Genomic DNA, 18,533 nt, shown 5'->3' on the forward strand with positions numbered 1-18,533 from the left:
CAGACAGAGAGACAGAGAGACAGACACACAGACAGTTAGAGAGGCAGACAGACAGGTGGAGTGTCTGACAGAGAGAGAGAGAGAGAGAGAGAGAGAGAGACAGGACTGCGGCGGTGGAGCGGACCGTCGGGGCGGTGTGAGGTGGACCGTGGCCCGGCTGTCTGTTCTGGCCATGCGGGGGAGAGGATGGGGCAAGAGGCAAGAGTTTCTCCGCTCAAGAACTTCGTGGCTGGAGGGGTCGCCGGAGCGTGTCTGCTGCTGGCCGGACACCCGCTGGACACCATCAAGGTGACTGACTGACTGACTGACTGACTGACTGCACTTCATGTTGTTTAAAGTCAATCTGTCATTCAGCACAACTTTATTTAAACCTCTCAGAAATCCACCGAGACGTTTATTCAGCCCTGGTTTCCTGCCTGTGAGCAGTTCTTGTAGATTGTGTTCTGGGTTTTGTTCGAGACTCGCGGTGGAAAAGTCAGTGATCAACCGGAGGTGTTGAGGAGATTATCGATAAATCAGCTTACAATGTCACTAGGGCCACGAACCAGCCACAAGGCAGGTGAAAACCGTCGTATAGAAGGATATTAGGCTCTGTATACGGGGGAAGTGCTGCAGTTTAAGGATATATCCTATAATCAGTGGGAGAAGCCCTGTTTAAACTCTTAATGTCTTGTTTTGTCCAATTAAAACTCCAAAACTCAAAGATATTCAGTGAAAACATCACATGATAAAGAAAAGTTTTACATCATCATATCTGAGACACTGGAAACTCTCAATGTTTGACTTTTTTATTGAAAAATGTGCATTTTTTATTCTGTCGATGACTAATCAATGATTAATGGAGTGGACAGAAAGCCTTCAGTGTCTGTAAATGTAAATCCATGGCACTAATGAAGTGCCTTAAACCAGCAGGGGGCGACTCCACTGGTTCCAAAAATAAGTCCGATTGTGTGTAAGCTTATGAGAAAATGACTCTATTTATTACGTCAGTAAACAGTTTCCTGATGAGTTTATGGTCTCAATCTCTAGTTTTAAGTTGTCTTCAATACAGCATGATGTTCATTTAGTAAATTATGGTCCCATTTAGAGTAAAACACGAGTTTCCGAGTTGTCGTCTTAGGACGCTGAATCATGGCGGATGAAAGGAAACATTGGGTTGATGGTTCACATGTAATCTGTGATATGATGTTTTAGGTTGAAACAGCTGTCAAAGTGTTGTTTAAACACTCTGAGCGATAAAATGAGAAAACTACTACTTTCTTTCTGGCGTCCATGTTGCTCCCACATCCCGACTCAACGCACATGAACACACTGAAATCAGAAGAACGACTTCCAGACTCAGTAAAGTGGGACCATCCCAGGATCACTTCTGGTCCCAAGAAACCAAGATGGCGACGGTGGATGAAGTTCCACCTCATCTTATCTTGGTGATAAAACCTACAGAGTCCTGCAGTCGGTGCACGGCAGATCACTGAACCTGTTGGCCGATATTAGTTCATCTCAGTTATATATCAGTTTGAGCACCGACATGTGAATGTGACGCAGGTGCAGGAAGCTCATTAGTTAAACATGCACCCGTAAAATAAAGTATTTCTCAAGTCATTTAGTATTAACTGCATTTATTTGGAAGGTGTTTCATAAACAGTTCTTCCTCTGTATGTAACCAACCTCAGTCTGATTGCCCAGACACGTCAATGTGTGAGGTTGTGTATTATACAATGGCTTTGCATTAATTGCTGACAGTGTGTTATACGTAAGTAATTAATCTGATTGTGTGAATGTGAACATGTTGTATCTCATTCTCACGTTAACTGACACTCACAACAGCCTGTCTGTTATCAGCGACCTCGAGCTGCAGACGTTGATGGGTGTTTTCCTTATCTCATGTCTCAACAATCCTCCCTTCATGTGACCTTTGTGTGTGTGTGTGTGTGTGTGTGTGTGTGTGTGTGTGTGTGGCCGACCTTGCTAATTAATTTCTGTTCTCCAGGTGAGGCTACAGACGCAGCCTAAAGCCCCCTGCGCTCAGTATGTGCTCTACACTGGAACGTATGACTGCTTCCGCAAGACCGTATCCAAAGAGGTGAACACACACACACACACACACGCAAGCTACTTCTGACAGAGCACAGTTAGTTACGCGAACAGTTCACCCAAAAATGAAAATCCAGTCATCATCTCCTCCCTCCATGCTGATGGAAAGTCAGGTGAAGTTTGGTAGTCCACAGAACATTTCTGGAGCTTCACAGTAAAACAGAGTTGCAGCATTCTGCTGAACAACTGAAGCAGCTGGAGACTTGATTTAAACATCAGATGTCTCCATACAGCTCGTCTGCTGTAATCCAAGTCTGCAGAAGCCCGGAGACCCCAAATTGATTTAAAAAGAGGTTATTTCAATTGCAAACGTATGTGTGTGTGTGTGTGTGTGTGTGTGTGTGTGTGTGTGTGCGCGTGTGCAGGGTGTCCTCGGCCTCTATAAAGGTATGGGGGCTCCTCTGGCGGGCGTGGCTCCGATGATGGCCATCAGTTTCTTTGGGTTCGGTCTGGGAAAACAGCTCCAGCAGACCGACCCTGACAAACCTCTAACGTAAGTAACACCATTCACACACACACACACACACACACACACACACACACACGTGTCTCTTTTACAGTGTGTTTGTAATACCTGGAATATGAGCTCTATATTTAACCATTCCTCTGTTGCCCTCCCCTCTGCTGTCATTCGCTCGCTTGAAGCTACACTCCCCCTCGACACCCGTTTCCTCATGTTGTCCTCCCACCACTCTGCTGTCAGCTCCTTTATTTTGGCCCCATCTGCTCCTCAGTCTATAAATGTATGTGCCAATGTCACACGTGCTGAGACCACCAGAAGACTCAAGGCAGAAGGATTTTTAGACCCCACATTTCCTCAAACCACCTTCACTGTAAACTCTTTTGTTCAGACGACAGTGCAGCAGTACTTGTCGCTCCTCCCCCTCCCTGGCAGGATAAGCATTTTGAAAGTTGTTTTGTTTTCATCAGCTCCCCTCTTCCTGAATGTAAAATACAGTGCGTACAGCCACAGACTGCACTGATGTTCTCTATAGTGAAGACAGGGTACTTCAGTCCAACAGTGCTTGCTACTGACCTTGGTGATCCCTTCAGCTTTCCTCCAGCGCCACCATGAGGTTGACAGTTTTTGTTTTTAAGTGAAATATTTCATCATTTTTGGATAAATTACCAATTAAATTTGGTTTCATGTTCCCCTCACAATGAATTGTAATAACTTTGGTGAGCCTCTGACTTTATATCTAGTGCTCATCAGGTCAACATTTTATCGACCTTCCCACGAGCCCCAGCTGGACTTTATAATTATGGGAACTATGAAGGTGAACATGCTGAACATTATGCCTTCTTGACATTAACATTTTGGCATCGTCATTGTGAGCATGTCAGCATGATGACCAGTCTTCTGGTTTCCCTTTTTGAATGATGAATTCAGACGACTGCCTCCTGGTGGTATGGAGGGTTATCTCCTCTCACACTGCTGCAGAACACACAAGCTAGTCGTCCGTTGGCTGTTGCCTTTGTGGTGTGTTCAAGTGCAGCTTTTTTTGGCTGAGACACAGTCCAACTTATTTGATTTGGGTTTTGTATGTTTGGGCAACTCACCGCCTCTCGAAACTCACTAAAACAAATTTAAACTTATCGTCTTAAATGAAGACAGATTCAGCATCTTCATGGCTTATTTCTCACCTTAAATGTTTCCAGAAACATATTTCAGTGAAGCAGTTTTGTAATATAAGAGGAAGTTTCCAAAGAAAGCACCGTGTTGTTTGAAATTCAGGAGCAGACAGCTGACGAGTGAAAGCGTTCGTCCGATCAGGTGCAGCCAGGAAGTGTTTGCACGGTTGCAGCCTATAGCCTGCGCTCCCTGAGAGCATCTGTAAATCATCATGTATCGCGACACCGCCTCGCCCATCAAGCGTCCGATGTTGAGATGCAGTGCGACCTCGCAACGTTCCAAAAAAATGTATATTTTAAACTAAGCAATGACTATGTGTAATGGGAAAAGGCTTGCTCTAGTTAACACCTGACTGTGTACTTCCCCTCAGCCCTCTGAAACTGATATTGCTCTATTTTATTCAGGCACACTCAAATATTCCTGTCTGGCTGTCTGGCAGGGGTCTTCACTACAGTGATCGTGGCTCCAGGAGAGAGAATCAAATGTTTACTGCAGGTAAAGTGACACGTTCACAGCGTTTCCAGTCCAACCTTCAATGTTTTTACAAATACATAAAAATATTAATAGTAGCATATTTCTTTTTTTAACCAGACAAAAAAGAAAAAAGAAGTACAATGTGTGTTTTGCAGGTGCAGGCCAGCAGTGGCACAGCGAGGTACTCCGGTCCACTGGACTGTGCAGTCAGACTGTATAAGGAGCAGGGGATCCGCAGCGTCTACAAAGGGACAGTGCTGACTCTCATCAGAGGTTTGTGTCTGTAGGAAGTATTTCTGGAGCTTCACAGCGAAACAGCGTTGCAGCATTCTCCTCAACCACTCAAATAGCTGGGGACCAAAAAACATAAAATGGCTTGACATCTTTTTTAAGATGAAATCTTCACTGTAGCTGCTCCCATTTAATGTTTTAAATCAAGTCTCCTGCTTCTTCAGTTGTTTAGCAGAATGCTGCAACTCTGTTTCACTGTGAAGCTCCAGAAATGTTTGGTGGACTACGAGACTTCAGCTGACTTTACATCAGCATGGAGGGAGGAGATGATGACTGGATTTTATTGTTTAGGTGAACTGATGAACTGCAGTTTGGCCCTTTTCAGATTCAGAATAATGTTTATTATATTATTGGATTATAATTATTGATGATTTCATGTATTCAGCTGGTAAAAGTGGAGCTAATTTTGATTACTCCGTATACTGAAGGGTATCTTAATCTTAATCTGTTTGATTAGTTGATTTATATTTTGTAATAATAATCCAAATCTGCAAAGTAACAAGTAACTAAAGATGTCAAATAAATGTAGTGGATTAAAAAGTACAGTATGTCCATCTGAAATGTAGTGAAGTAGAAGTATAAAGTAGTAGTAGTAGCATAAAATAGAAATACGATAGTAAAGTAAAAGTACTTATTTATGTGTATCTTGATCTTCATACAGAGACAAACAAAGCCCTGGAGTGTGTAAGTGTTGTGTGACCTTGTTTATTGGTGTGATTGTTGGATCCAAAGGGCAGAATGGATTTGCAGCCTCACATGTTCTCCGTCTCTCTCGTAGATGTGCCTTCCAACGGTCTGTACTTCCTCACATACGAATCCCTCAAAAACGTCCTGACACCCGAGGGTCAAAGGTGAGTAACCATGGTTACTGTGGAGAAGCCACAGTACTGGAAAATAACAAAGTGCTTTTATTTACAAATGTATTTTACTTTTCCTCTCAGGCCCATTTCTACGTTCAGTTTTTTAGTCTTTAGTTACTGGTTACTTTACAAATTAAGATCTTTATTCACACAAAAAATGCGAAGGGTTTATAAAAAATATGATATTTTGTTCAATTAGTTGATTGACAGAAGATTAATTAACAACTATTTTGACATCATTTTTCATGTAAAATCATTTCAGCTTTCCAGATGTGAAGATTTGCAGTTTTTCCTTTAAATAATTCTAATAATTTGAATGTATTTGTGATAAAGATGAGGTTTGGGAAGGTGTCACTTTGGGCTCTGGGACACTTTGACGACTTTTCTCACTATTTTTTAAAGTCTAATTTTGACGAACCAAACAATAAGAAAAATAAACAGTCACAGGGGACATTTTACTGATTATACTTACACTGTTTTACTTGAAATACATCATCAATGCAGGACTTTTCTTTGATATCGATACGTAAAAGATCTGAATACAATTTCTCCACCAATGGAAGAAGATTATAAAGTTTGAAGGTCTTTGAAATCCTGCCGTGTCTGTATGTCTTTATAGTGTTTCTCAGCTCAGCACTCCCAAAATCATCCTGGCTGGTGGCGTAGCGGGGATTTTAAACTGGACAATCGCTCTTCCTCCGGATGTCCTCAAATCCAACTTCCAGACAGGTGAGTGAGTCAGAGACGATGTGAGACTCCACACTGAGCCCTGGGAAAGAAAATAGTACGTTACAGACAGGACAAAGAGAACAATGATAAATCCTTTGTTATGCAGTAAATAACAGTGTTTTCAACTTAGCTTAGCTTAGCATAAACACTGGAAAAGCTTTAGAAAAACATTTTTAAAATCCCCAAAGTTCCCCAGCAGATGGAACTTTAAGCTAAACTGCCCCAGAAATGATGATGTAGAAAAAAACATTTATCCACATATTTGCGTTAAAGATCGAAAAATTAAGATTTTCTGCATTAAAATGTCTAAAAACGATGAGACCTTTGTGATATAACTTGTTAAGCTATGTACTTACATTTTCCCAAATGTTTCCAACTATGTTCAAACCAGAGAAATCCACAAGTTTACTCAAAATGATGGTGCGTTTCATGTGATTGCTTGCCGCCATAACTTCCAGGAGAGAGTCAGAGAGTGAGGAAGGAAGTCGGCTGATGAGGCTGAACATGACATCAATAAAAAACATTACCTCCTCCTCCCAGATTACTTTACCGTACATTAGCCGTAAGACAACGACCAACGACAGGCACCGAGGGTGTGTGTCTGTGAGTTTGACTTCAGGTGTAGCTCTGAGTGAAGTCAGCACTCAGCAAAGACTCTGGTTCTGGTTCTGGTTCTGGTTCTCTCTCTCCTCTCCGTAATGTTACATTCATGAAGTAAAGTATATTTCCCCTCCAGCTCCAGTCAGCAGTCAACATTACAGAACAGAAACACAAATGCTCCATATACAAAAGAGAAAGATCACTCTCCGTTAACGTTGAGTGTGTGTGTGTGTGTGTGTGTGTGTGTGTGTGTGTGTGTGTGTGTGTGTGTGCAGCTGCAGATGGGAAGTACAGAGGTCTGGTCGACGTCCTGAGAACGCTGCTCAGAGAAGAAGGACCTGCAGCCCTCTATAAGGGATTCAATGCGGTCTTTCTGCGAGCCTTCCCTGCCAACGCGGTACATCTTGACTCTTACTCTCCTGTCACACTTCTGCTCTTTCACTGCCTGATAACCACATCTGCCTTTTATTCGCTCACTGAAATACCTCCTTCCTTTCTCCGTCCCTCAGGCCTGTTTCTTGGGGTTTGAGGTGGCATTGAAGGGATTGAACGCACTCGCACCCAGTTGGTAACTGAAGAGACACCAGCCTCTCGTGGACGCTCAGTTCTGAGTTACAACTGTGTTAAGTGTTTTGTGTCTTTTGAGCCACGTGTCAGGATGTCAAAATGTGATTTTTGTATTCTTAAATGTGATTGTACATTTAATTTTACAAACGACTTGTCATCCTTTGTAATCGATATTTTTTTACGCTCACTTTTTGTGAGTGGCATAAACGCACACTTATGAATGTATGATTTTGAGATATAACTTAAATAAGAATGTATATTTTTTGGCAGGAGGGTCTGAGCCTTGAGTTTACAAACTGTTTGTGATGTTTGTAAAGTGTCAGGTAATACATTTAGTACCATTCATTTAGAATGGGTTTAAATATATATTTAAAGGTGCTATTTGTAAGAAAAGTTGATTTTTGAGTCTCAATCCCAACTCGTCAGATCTGATGAGTTTTTGACAACTTGGGAAACCCAGAGCGTCATCACTTGACGAGTTGGGCCTGAGACTCAAAAATCAACTTTTCTTACAAATAGCACCTTTGATCAACAACCTCTGCCCAAAGTCAGTGTTAATTTACGCTGGGCGAAGAGGCTCGTTTGGCCTGTGTGCAGGCCGGGGGGAGTTTTTTAAGCTTTGTCATTACAGTGTTTTCAATAAAGTTTTTTGAATTTGCCATAAAAAGTGTAAGTATCCACTGTTTAGCCCAGGTTTGACTGAGCCACTGAGCAACTCCATGATAGAATGTAACTGAGTACATTTACTCAAGTACTGCACTTTAATACAGTTTTGAGGTACTTGTACTTTACTTTGTACTCTGCTACTTTATACTTCCACTCCACTAAACTTTGGAGGCAAATATTGTGCTTTTTACTCCACTACATTATATTTGATAACTTTAGTTACTGGTTACTTTGCAGATTGCATCCTGTATCACAGTCAAAGAAGCACATTTTGAGAAAATTGATGTTATTGGCAATCACACGAAAAAAATTATTCTGATAATCAGAAAAATGCTGAACATAGTATACAGTATATACGTACAGGTATGGATGGTTTACTTTTGCTTCCTTTTTACTCGCCTACTTTTTGCTAATTTACCAAATTAATATTTTCTCACGATGTCTTTACTTTTATGCCTTTTGGGTTTTTGTTACAGCACTGATTGCAGCACAATAGAAATAAATCCACAGGGTCTTGAGGCGTAATATCTCATTTTGAGGCCTGCGTCATGAAGATTGTTTTAATGCTTTCATATTTCACATAATATACTTAAATGCTTTTTTTTCCTCCTTCATTTTTTAAATACATTTGTGTTTAATCAAACCATCACAAACATTCAGCAAACGTAGTGAAATGTATTTCAGTGTAGAAACAGTGGTTGGCTCATTTTAACTGATTTCTGCCCCCTACTGGACTCAACAAACATTGATTGACTGATTGTCCTTAGTTCAACCCGAACTCTAGATCCAGACTGGCCATCTAGCAAAGCAGGTATTTTGGGCCGAACAACCTATTTATTTATGTATTCATTCATTCATTCATTCATTCATTTATTTATTTATTCATTCATTCATTTATTTATGTATTTATTTATTTATTTTGACTGATTGGCCGATGAAAACAGGTAGATCAGCCCATTATTCATGATTGACACTGGGCTGGCCCAATCACAGCCGAGGCCCCCTCCCCCTTGGGTCTCGCTGTCAATCAATCAATCAATCAGTCAGTCAGTCATGCCACGGAAAAGTGGAAGAAGAAACGCAGGGGATGCACAGACAAATGGAGGGAAAAGAAGCGAGAAGCCATTCATGCATATTCTGCAAAATGCAAATATGCAAAACTGACAGACATTCACTCCGGAGACACCCAGCGGCGTCTCTTCCTCAGTGTCCCGCAGTGTCGGCAGCAGCAGGACGGTCAGCCGCCTCCCGGAACCTCGCGCTGCGCTGGAGGCTGGTTTAGGGACCGTCAATGAATTAATAAAATTCCGGTCTGGAGTCACTGGGTCACATGACACGGAAGCTATTGGAAAAAAAAAAAGACATTACCTTATTAAAATATTTCTGCACAATACAGAACACATTAGCAATCAGAATAAGTGTGCTACATGAAATCAGTCTTTTTTAAATCATAATATTCACTAACATCATGAAGTCAGCGCGGAGAAACTTTGTTTTTGTGTACACAAACAAACAACAGGGTGATTTATTGACGGTCCCTAAACCAGCCTAAATATAGTTGTTATTCACCGATGGGTTAATGTTTGTTTTGTAATGTTGATCATTCAGTTAAGATTTGACACATTGTACACACACAAATAAATGTAGACGTTTGATAGATTTGGACCAGAACAGACTTTACTGCATGAACACCTGGTGACGCAACCAGGAAACGCTCCGAAGGCTGGACCGACCCATTCAGCCTCCAGCGCAGCGCGAGGTTCCGGGAGGCGGCTGACCGTCCTGCTGCTGCCGACACTGCGGGACACTGAGGAAGAGACGCCGCTGGGTGTCTCCGGAGTGAGTGTCTGTCCGGTATCCAGGTTAAAAGTAAGTTGTGGGACAGGTGGAGCAGCCTCCGCACCTGTGGCAGCACTGGCGGCCGATGATGATGGAGGTGACCGTGAGGGGGACGAGGCGAGGCCGAGGCGAGAGAGAGATGACGGCGCTGGCGGCGACAGCGGAGGGAGAGCGGAAGCTGCGGTAAGAGGCTGTGAATGGACTGCGCCTGTCTGCCTGGAGCAAACATGATGAAGTTATGTCGGGGACATTATTTAGGGAGCTTGCTGACTTGTTATCACAGCGTGTGTAGTTGTGCAGCTGCGTTATAACATCAGTGTGTGTGTATAGATCCAGGTCACAGCGGCTGCGTTAGCGAGCAGCGCTGGCTTCAGACACTTAGTGACCATTTGCTCCTCTCTTGTGTTTCCCTGCTGAGCTAAATGCGGCTCTGTGGTCTCTTTGAAACAAGATCATGACTTTGCTAGTTGATGACTTGTTCTCCAGTTGTTTATGAGGCTGTGTGGGTGATGTCTTGTTGTTCATTGTTCAGGAGGTCAAAGGGCCACACAGCCTTTTGAGTAAGTACACAATGTGTACAACCCTGTCAGCTTTGACTCTTCATGTGCATCATGTCTCTCGCTCTCACACACAGGAGGCCCTCAGGCATTTTTTAAGGAGATGTGCTGCAGTAAAAGTACGACACTGAAGTGTGAAATGTCAAAAACAATCAGAAATACTCAAAATTGTTCTTTACACAACTGTTTTTCATTCCACCTCTGATTTTCCTATAACGACACCTGAACACACAGAAATGTGACGTTTCAACAACCTCATGTTGAAACTCACTTTATTCTGGTGGTTTGTCCACAGAAGTAATGTGGATTTCTGCCTGTCGTTGGTCAGATTTCTATACGTGTTAAACATGGTGTGAGAGAAGATGGTACAGCGGCCTGGTCATCTGACACCTGTTAGACCTGCTGCCTGACACGTACCTCAGTGTATGAAAATCATCTCTGATCATCCCGTCTATTCTGGTCTACAGTTCCTCTTTTCTGTGTGCGTGAGTGTGTGTGTGTGTGTGTGTGTGTGAGTGAGTGTGTGAGTGTGTGTGTGTGTGTGTGTGTGTGTGTGTGTGAGTGTGTGTGTGTGTGTGTGTGTGTGTGTGAGTGTGTCTGTGTGTGTGAGGGTGTGCGTGTGTGAGTGTGTCTGTCTGTGTGTGTGAGTGTGTCTGTGTGTGTGAGTGTGTGTGTGTGAGTGTGTGTGTGTGAGTGTGAGTGTGTGTGTGAGTGTGTGTGTGTGTGTGTTGTGTGTGGGGCTCCTCCCTCTGCTGTCCTCTGAGCCGTTGTGAGGGGAGGAGGGCTGCTTCCTTCATCAGGAGCACTTTTCTCTTTTGTAGCAATTTATCTCAGTTGGGCTGCTTTTAGTTCAGTTTGTCACATCTCAAGGTCTCTGCTTCTTTCATCATGTGTCACTTGTACCTGTAAACATCTACACCTCTACATTTCAGGGGTTTATACTTTTCACTGTACTACACATATTTTAAAGTTTAAGTGACCATCAGATTCAGATTGATACAAAATATAATCAACAGATAAATATATTACATGCATTTGTGCATCGAATAACTCCAATAATATAATGTAACCCTCACAGGGGCACTTTTCAGAAGTATGAGTACTTTTACTTTTGATACATTAATCACATTTTAATCCTACTGTTACTCAAATAAAATTATGAACACATGACTTTTACGTGTGACAGAGTATCTCTATGTTGTTTTACAGCGCTGGGATGAGGCTGAGACTCAGCAAAGAATCCCATGGACCCAGTCTGGCACGAACATTAAGGTATGTGTAATGAAATGTTCCATGAGTGTGTTGTTGTCGTTGTCTGTTTCCTTGTCACCAACATCTTTGTAGCCAAATGAAGTATGCAAACCATGTCATGCACACAGGGTAAGGTGTAATTATAGTAGTGTACATCAGACGTTGACAGCTACTTACAATAGTGCAAAATGATGTGTACATGCGTAACTGCTCAAAAATATTGTCCATGGTAGCTGTTGCCTGATTGATGGTACACTGTTAACGTCCCTACTGAGGAAGCTAAGCTAACACAACACAAATGACCGAGTGGACCGAATATTTCTGAGTTTGTATTATTACCTCATTAATATTGTAAATATTAATATTCTGAGTTTGAATTTCTTCTCCAAATCTACATAGTGCCCCTTTAAAATAAGAGACCTCTCAGAGATCAGCCATAGTTGTTTTTAATGTGATTTTTGGCCTTGTTTCATAGGACAGGGGAGGAGAGGTGACAGGAAGCCTGATGAGAGAGGGGGGGGATGACACGCAGCAAAGGGCAGCAGGTCGGACTGGAACCCTGGGCTGCTGCAGCGAGGACAAGGCCTCTGTAAGTGGGACGCGAGCTCTACCGACTGAGCCACCAGGACACCCACCAGGTGGGAGGTCTTTTCAATCATTAGCTGCAAAATGCATCGTCACGCAGCTGAAAACAGGCTGTTTTTCTGCCTTTTTACAGATACGTGGTTCTCACAGGACAGCCACAGTACAAACATATGATGATCTTATAGAATGTGACATTTCAACAATCTCATGTTGTTGTCCTGTTGTTCCTGCAGGGCTGAGTGCTGTCTCATCACATGTTCACCGTCAGCACCATGTTGCAGAACGTGACTGAAGCTCAGAGGTGCTGCAGAGAAAAACACACACACCTGGCAACTACAGACAACATGGAGGACGTGAAGATCCTGAACGACACGGCAGATAAAAGCTCAGTGGTGGACTCTGAATACAGCCACGTGAGTTCACCTTTCTCTCTCATCTCAAAGCCATGGTAATCTGACACCTGTTAGACCTGCTGCCTGACACGTACCTCAGTGTATGAAAATCATATCTGATCATCTCGTCTATTCTGGTCTACAGTTCCTCTTTTCTCTGTGTGTGTGAGTGAGTGTGTTCTTTGTGGGGCCCCTCCCTCTGCTGTCCTCTGAGTCTGATCTCTATAAGATGTTATTTTAAAGATAGTCTCTATCATAGGCAATCAGCCATTCATTAGAGTTTGTTCTGTTTCACAATGGTCCATTTTTATGGCTTCACTAGATTCCTACACTCTCTGAAGGTGTTTGATAAACTCTGTTATTTATGGTAACTTTACGTTTCTCTAACCAAATGTTTCCGGCTGTTTCTGTCCCGAGCAACTTCAACATTCCTGACAGGCATTAAGAAGTTCTCTTAACCTTTTAAAGTCTGACACGTGACACGATTACCATCCATCCATCCATCCATCCATTTTCTGCCGCTTATCCGGGGCCGGGTCGCGGGGGCAGCTGCCTGAGCAGGGACACCCAGACTTCCCTCTCCCCGGACACTTCCTCCAGCTCCTCTGGGAGGATCCCAAGGCGTTGCCAGGCCAGCCGGGCGACATAGTCACTCCAGCGTGTCCTGGGTCTTCCTTGGGGTCTCCTCCTCCCGGTGGGGCATGCCTGGAACACCTCCCAAGGGAGGCGTCCAGGGGGCATCCTATACAGATGCCCGAGCCACCTCAGCTGACTCCTCTCGATGTGGAGGAGCAGCGGCTCTACTCCGAGCTCCTCCCGTGTGACAGAGTTCCTCACCCTATCTCTAAGGGAGCGCCCTGCCACCCTGCGGAGGAAACTCATTTCGGCCGCTTGTATCCGGGATCTTATTCTTTCGGTCACGACCCAAAGTTCATGACCATAGGTGAGGGTAGGAATGTAGACTGACCGGTAAATCGAGAGCTTCGCCTTTCGGCTCAGCTCTCTCTTCACCACGACAGACCGATCCAATGACCGCATTACTGCGGCTGCCGCACCGATCCACCTGTCAATCTCACGCTCCATCCTTCCCTCACTCGTGAACAAGACCACAAGATACTTGAACTCCTCCACTTGAGGCAGGAACTCTACCCCAACCTGGAGGGAACAAGCCACCTTTTTCCGGTCGAGAACCATGGCCTCAGACTTGGAGGTGCTGATTCTCATCCCAGCTGCTTCACACTCGGCTGCAAACCGCCCCAGAACATGCTGGAGGTCCCGGCTCGAAGGAGCCAACAAGACAACATCATCTGCGAAAAGCAGGGATGAAATCCGGTGGCTCCCGAACCAGATCCCCTCCGGCCCATGACTGCGCCTAGAAATTCTGTCCAGAAAAATAATGAACAGAACCGGTGACAAAGGGCAGCCCTGCCGGAGTCCAACATGTACTGGAAACAGGTCTGACTTACTGCCGGCAATGCGAACCAAGCTCCTGCTCTGGTCGTACAGGGACCGTACAGCCCTTAGTAGAGGGCCCCCGACCCCGTACTCCCGAAGCACCTCCCACAGAATGCCACGAGGGACACGGTCGAATGCCTTCTCCAAGTCCACAAAACACATGTGGACTGGTTGGGCAAACTCCCATGAACCCTCCAGCACCCTGCTGAGAGTATAGAGCTGGTCCAGTGTTCCACGGCCAGGACGAAAACCGCATTGTTCCTCCTGAATCCGAGGTTCGACTATCAGCCAAATTCTCCTCTCCAGTCCCCTGGAATAGACTTTACCAGGGAGGCTGAGGAGTGTGATCCCCCGGTAGTTGGAACACACCCTCCGGTCCCCCTTTTTGAATAGAGGGACCACCACCCCGGTCTGCCAGTCCAGAGGCACTGTCCCCGACTGCCACGCGATGTTGCAGAGACGTGTCAGCCAAGACAACCCCACAACATCCAGAGACTTGAGGTACTCAGGGCGGATCTCATCCACCCCTGGTGCTTTGCCACCGGGCAGCTTCCGGACTACCTCAGTGACTTCGGCTTGGGTGATGAATGGATCAACCTCCGAGTCCCCAGCCTCTGCTTCCTCTATGGAAGACGTGTCAGTGGGATTGAGGAGATCCTCGAAGTACTCCTTCCACCGCCCGACGATATCCCCAGTCGAGGTCAACAGCTCCCCGCCTCCACCGTAAACAGTGTTGGCGGGGTGCTGCTTCCCCTTCCTAAGGCGCCGGATGGTTTGCCAGAATTTCCTCGAGGCCGACCAGTAGTCCTTCTCCATGGCCTCCCCGAACTTTTCCCAGACCCGAGTCTTTGCTTCCGCGACTGCCCGTGCTGCAGCACGCTTGGCCTGCCGGTACCCGTCAGCTGCCTCAGGAGTCCCCCGAGCCAGCCAGGCTCGATAGGACTCCTTCTTCAGCTTGACAGCATCCCTTACTGTCGGTGTCCACCACCGAGTTCGGGGATTGCCACCACGACAGGCACTGGAGACCTTACGGCCATATCTCTGAACAGCCGCGTCAACAATGGAGGCGGAGAACAAGGCCCATTCGGACTCAATGTCCCCAGCCTCCCCCGGGATCTGGTCAAAGCTCTCCCGGAGGTGGCAGTTGAAGACCTCCCCGACAGAGGGTTCCACCAGACGTTCCCAGCAGACCCTCACAGTACGTTTGGGTCTGCCAAGTCTGTCCAGCTTCCTCCCCTGCCAGCGAAACCAACTCACCACCAGATGGTGATCACTTGACAGCTCAGCCCCTCTCTTTACCCGAGTGTCCAAGACATACGGCCGGAGGTCAGATGACACGACCACAAAGTCGATCATTGGGGCCTAGGGTGTCCTGGTGCCATGTGCACTGATGAACACCCTTATGCTTGAACATGGTGTTCGTTATGGACAAACTGTGACTGGCACAGAAGTCCAACAACAGAACACCACTCGGGTTCAGATCAGGGAGGCCGTTCCTCCCAATCACACCCCTCCAGGCAACACTGTCGCTGACTAAGTGAGCGTTGAAGTCCCCCAGTAGAACGATAGAGTCCCCAGTTGGAGCACTCTCCAGTACCCCTCCCAGGGACTCCAAGAAGGCCGGGTACTCTGCACTGCCGTTTGGCCCATAGGCCGAAACAACAGTGAGAGACCTATCCCCGACCCGGAGGCGCAGGGAAACGACCCTCTCGTTCACCAGGGAAAACTCCAACACATGGCGGCTGAGCTGGGGAGCTATGAGCAGGCCCACACCAGCTCGCCGCCTCTCACCGCGGGCAACTCCAGAGTAGAAGAGAGTCCAGCCTCTCTCAAGGAGTTGGGTTCCAGAGCCCAGACTGTGCGTGGAGGCGAGCCCGACTATCTCTAGCTGGTAGCGCTCAACCTCCCGCACCAGTTCAGGCTCTTTCCCCCTCAGCGAGGTGACATTCCATGTCGCCATGGCTAGAGTCACCGTCCGGGGATTGGGTCGTCAGGGCACCCGCCCAGGACAGCCACCCAAATCACACCGCACCGGCCCCTTCTGAACCCTCCTGCGGGTGGTGGGCCTACTGGAGGGCGGGCCCACGTCGCTCCTTCGGGCTGTGCCCGGCCGGGTCCCGTGGGCAAAGACCCGGCCACCAGGCGCTCGCCTGCGAGCCCCAACCCCGGGCCTGGCTCCAGGGTGGGGTCATTTGTCACTTGAACTGAGTAATTGTACGTCTGTATACTTCAAGAGCTTAATACTTAGTACTTCTTACTCTCCTGAGTTTATTTTAAAGTGTTGCTGACTCTGCAGATGGAGATTATAAATGCAAAATATAATCATGAAATCAATAACAATGTACCAGTCTTGTCTGTTTCCTTGTCATCAGCATCTTGGTAGCCAAATAAAGTATGCAAACCATGTCGTGCACACAGGGTAAGGTGTAATTATAGTAGTGTACATCAGATGTTGACAGCTACTTAGAATAGCACAAATTATGTGTGCAAATGAGTTGTGGACAGTAACGTATTGTATTGAAGCAGTGTCAGCTTTAATAAGCTACATCAACAGCCACAAGTCTGAAGTCTCACATTAGAAGGAACAGAGAGCCGACGAAGATGGACGCAGTCCTGCTGCTCATCATGGCTGCATCAGGTCAGTAGTTTATTTGTTTTATAGATGTTTATATTCTTTTATTACAGCACAAAACCTTGTGGGGGCAAAACTGTCATCAGAAGTCTAAATTAAAAATGATGTCCCACATTTATATAATCCTTCTCCTTTGGTTGACGCACAGACTAATGCAAACTCAATCCTCTGAATTTGATTTCTTTTACCCTGAAATATTTTGTGGTCAGGCTGCAGCTCTTACAGTCTTTAGCTTTCTATTTTTTCCAGTCCAGCTTTGGTGTGTGCCGTTCACAAACCATCACTGAGTTCCTCAATATTTCTCGACGCTGAACTGACTTTTAAAACAAAAAACAATAAACTGGGATCTGTCTGAAAAAAGCAGGAACCAATCACAGCTCTCATTTATTCTTAAAAATGCAATTAGGGATGATTCAATCAAAATGTAGTCAGACTCTGTACCTGCACTCATTAATATATATATACAGTATATATATTTATACACACACACAGTTTATACACCGACGAGCCAAAACTTTGGGACGGGATCTTTAGTAATAGGAAGTATTATCAGATCAATGGACTTAAAGTATCAGAATCCATTAAAGGAGCATTCTGTAGTTTTTATTGATTAAATGTTAATGAGCAGAGAAAGATCTTCATTGGCTGATTTTTTTCTGCCTAAACAAACTAAATTAACAAACTCTTTGTTTTCATGACTGAACAAACAAACTGACCTTAAAGGACAACACAGTTTATACTGTTTTACTTTGTTTATATGTGGCGGACCCTGCCACATCTCTAGCTTCAAACAGTGTTCTGGGACCTTATTCTCCTCTGAGACCAGCTGGTTTATTCACTGATGGAAAAGATAAATGTTTCTGAGTTTGTATTATTACCTCATTAGTTTTTTAAATATCTATTTTTTAAAAGAATTTCTTCTCCAAAACTACGTAGTGCCCCTTTAATGATCAGCCTCTGTGCATGAGACGCATGCTCTACCACTTGAGTTACTGGGACGTCCCAGAGAAACACTGGTGTAATATATAACTATGTATTTTATTGTATTTCAGGTTGTCATGTGTCTTTAGACTAAAATCTTCATCTGAATAACAATTAAATGTACTACAGTAAAAGTCTGATATTACAGTGAAATGTAATGGAGTAGAAATATAAAGTTACATAAACAGAAATACTGCAAATTGTCCTTAAAGTGTCAACAGACACCCCCAACCCTGTCACTAGTTTAAGTACAGTACTTTGTTACATTCCACAGCTGATTTTACTGACAGAGACAACGACACACCTGAATACACTGAAATGCAACGTGACAAAGTCCAGATGATTCATAGAAGTCATGTTTCACCCAAATGTCACCAGTATGCATGTCTGTCTCTACAGGGCTGAGTGCTGTCTCATCACATGTCCCTCGTCAGTACCATTTTGTTTATGACCTGAAGACCATGACTGAAGCTCAGAGGTACTGCAGAGAGAAATACACTGACCTGGCAACTATAGACAACATGGAGGACGCGAGGATCCTGATCGACATGGCAACTAAAAGCAAAGTGTCCAAAGTGAGTTCACTGATGTCTTTCTTTAGTCTCAAAGCCATTTTTGACAAACATGTAAATGACACGCAGGTTGAAAGTTTTGCACTTCCACATTGGTGTAAAGTCAGTAGATACATTTTGAAGTAACATTTTGAGGTACTGTACTTGTACTTGAGTATTTCCATTTACTGCCACTCTGTACTTCTACTCCACTACTTCTCAGAAGGACATTGTAAGCAGCACTTTAATCTGGTGTCTGATTAAGGTGCGGCTTGAATCTAAACTACTCCTACCTCTACCTCTAGAAAATGCCTCATATTTATTTGTTTACAATATGAAATGTACTCATAGACTATATGTCTACATATGTCTATAT

The 18,533-nt window shown here is 44.7% G+C and overlaps 1 protein-coding gene across 1 annotated transcript; it reads left to right on the top strand.

Moving 5' to 3' along the window:
• Nucleotides 1-9: 9 nt before the first annotated feature.
• LOC140999757 (mitochondrial carnitine/acylcarnitine carrier protein) lies at nt 10-7,909 on the top strand. The gene is made up of 9 exons (XM_073470279.1): nt 10-288; nt 1,991-2,083; nt 2,460-2,587; nt 4,132-4,222; nt 4,357-4,474; nt 5,271-5,343; nt 5,972-6,081; nt 6,957-7,078; nt 7,191-7,909. The coding sequence occupies exons 1-9, from the start codon at nt 187-189 to the stop codon at nt 7,251-7,253; spliced, it is 900 nt and encodes a 299-aa protein (XP_073326380.1). The 5' UTR covers nt 10-186; the 3' UTR covers nt 7,254-7,909.
• Nucleotides 7,910-18,533: the final 10,624 nt, after the last annotated feature.

This window comes from Pagrus major, chromosome 7 (assembly GCF_040436345.1).
Source record: "Pagrus major chromosome 7, Pma_NU_1.0".
NCBI lineage: Eukaryota > Metazoa > Chordata > Actinopteri > Spariformes > Sparidae > Pagrus > Pagrus major.

Bases quoted from the DNA above. Each gene is read 5' to 3' on its own strand.
- LOC140999757 (XM_073470279.1), top strand. From the start codon at position 187: ATGGGGCAAGAGGCAAGAGTTTCTCCGCTCAAGAACTTCGTGGCTGGA. The intron at 2,588-4,131 runs GTAAGTAACACC...TATTTTATTCAG, and splicing joins GACCCTGACAAACCTCTAAC to GCACACTCAAATATTCCTGT. The intron at 5,344-5,971 runs GTGAGTAACCAT...ATGTCTTTATAG, and splicing joins CTGACACCCGAGGGTCAAAG to TGTTTCTCAGCTCAGCACTC.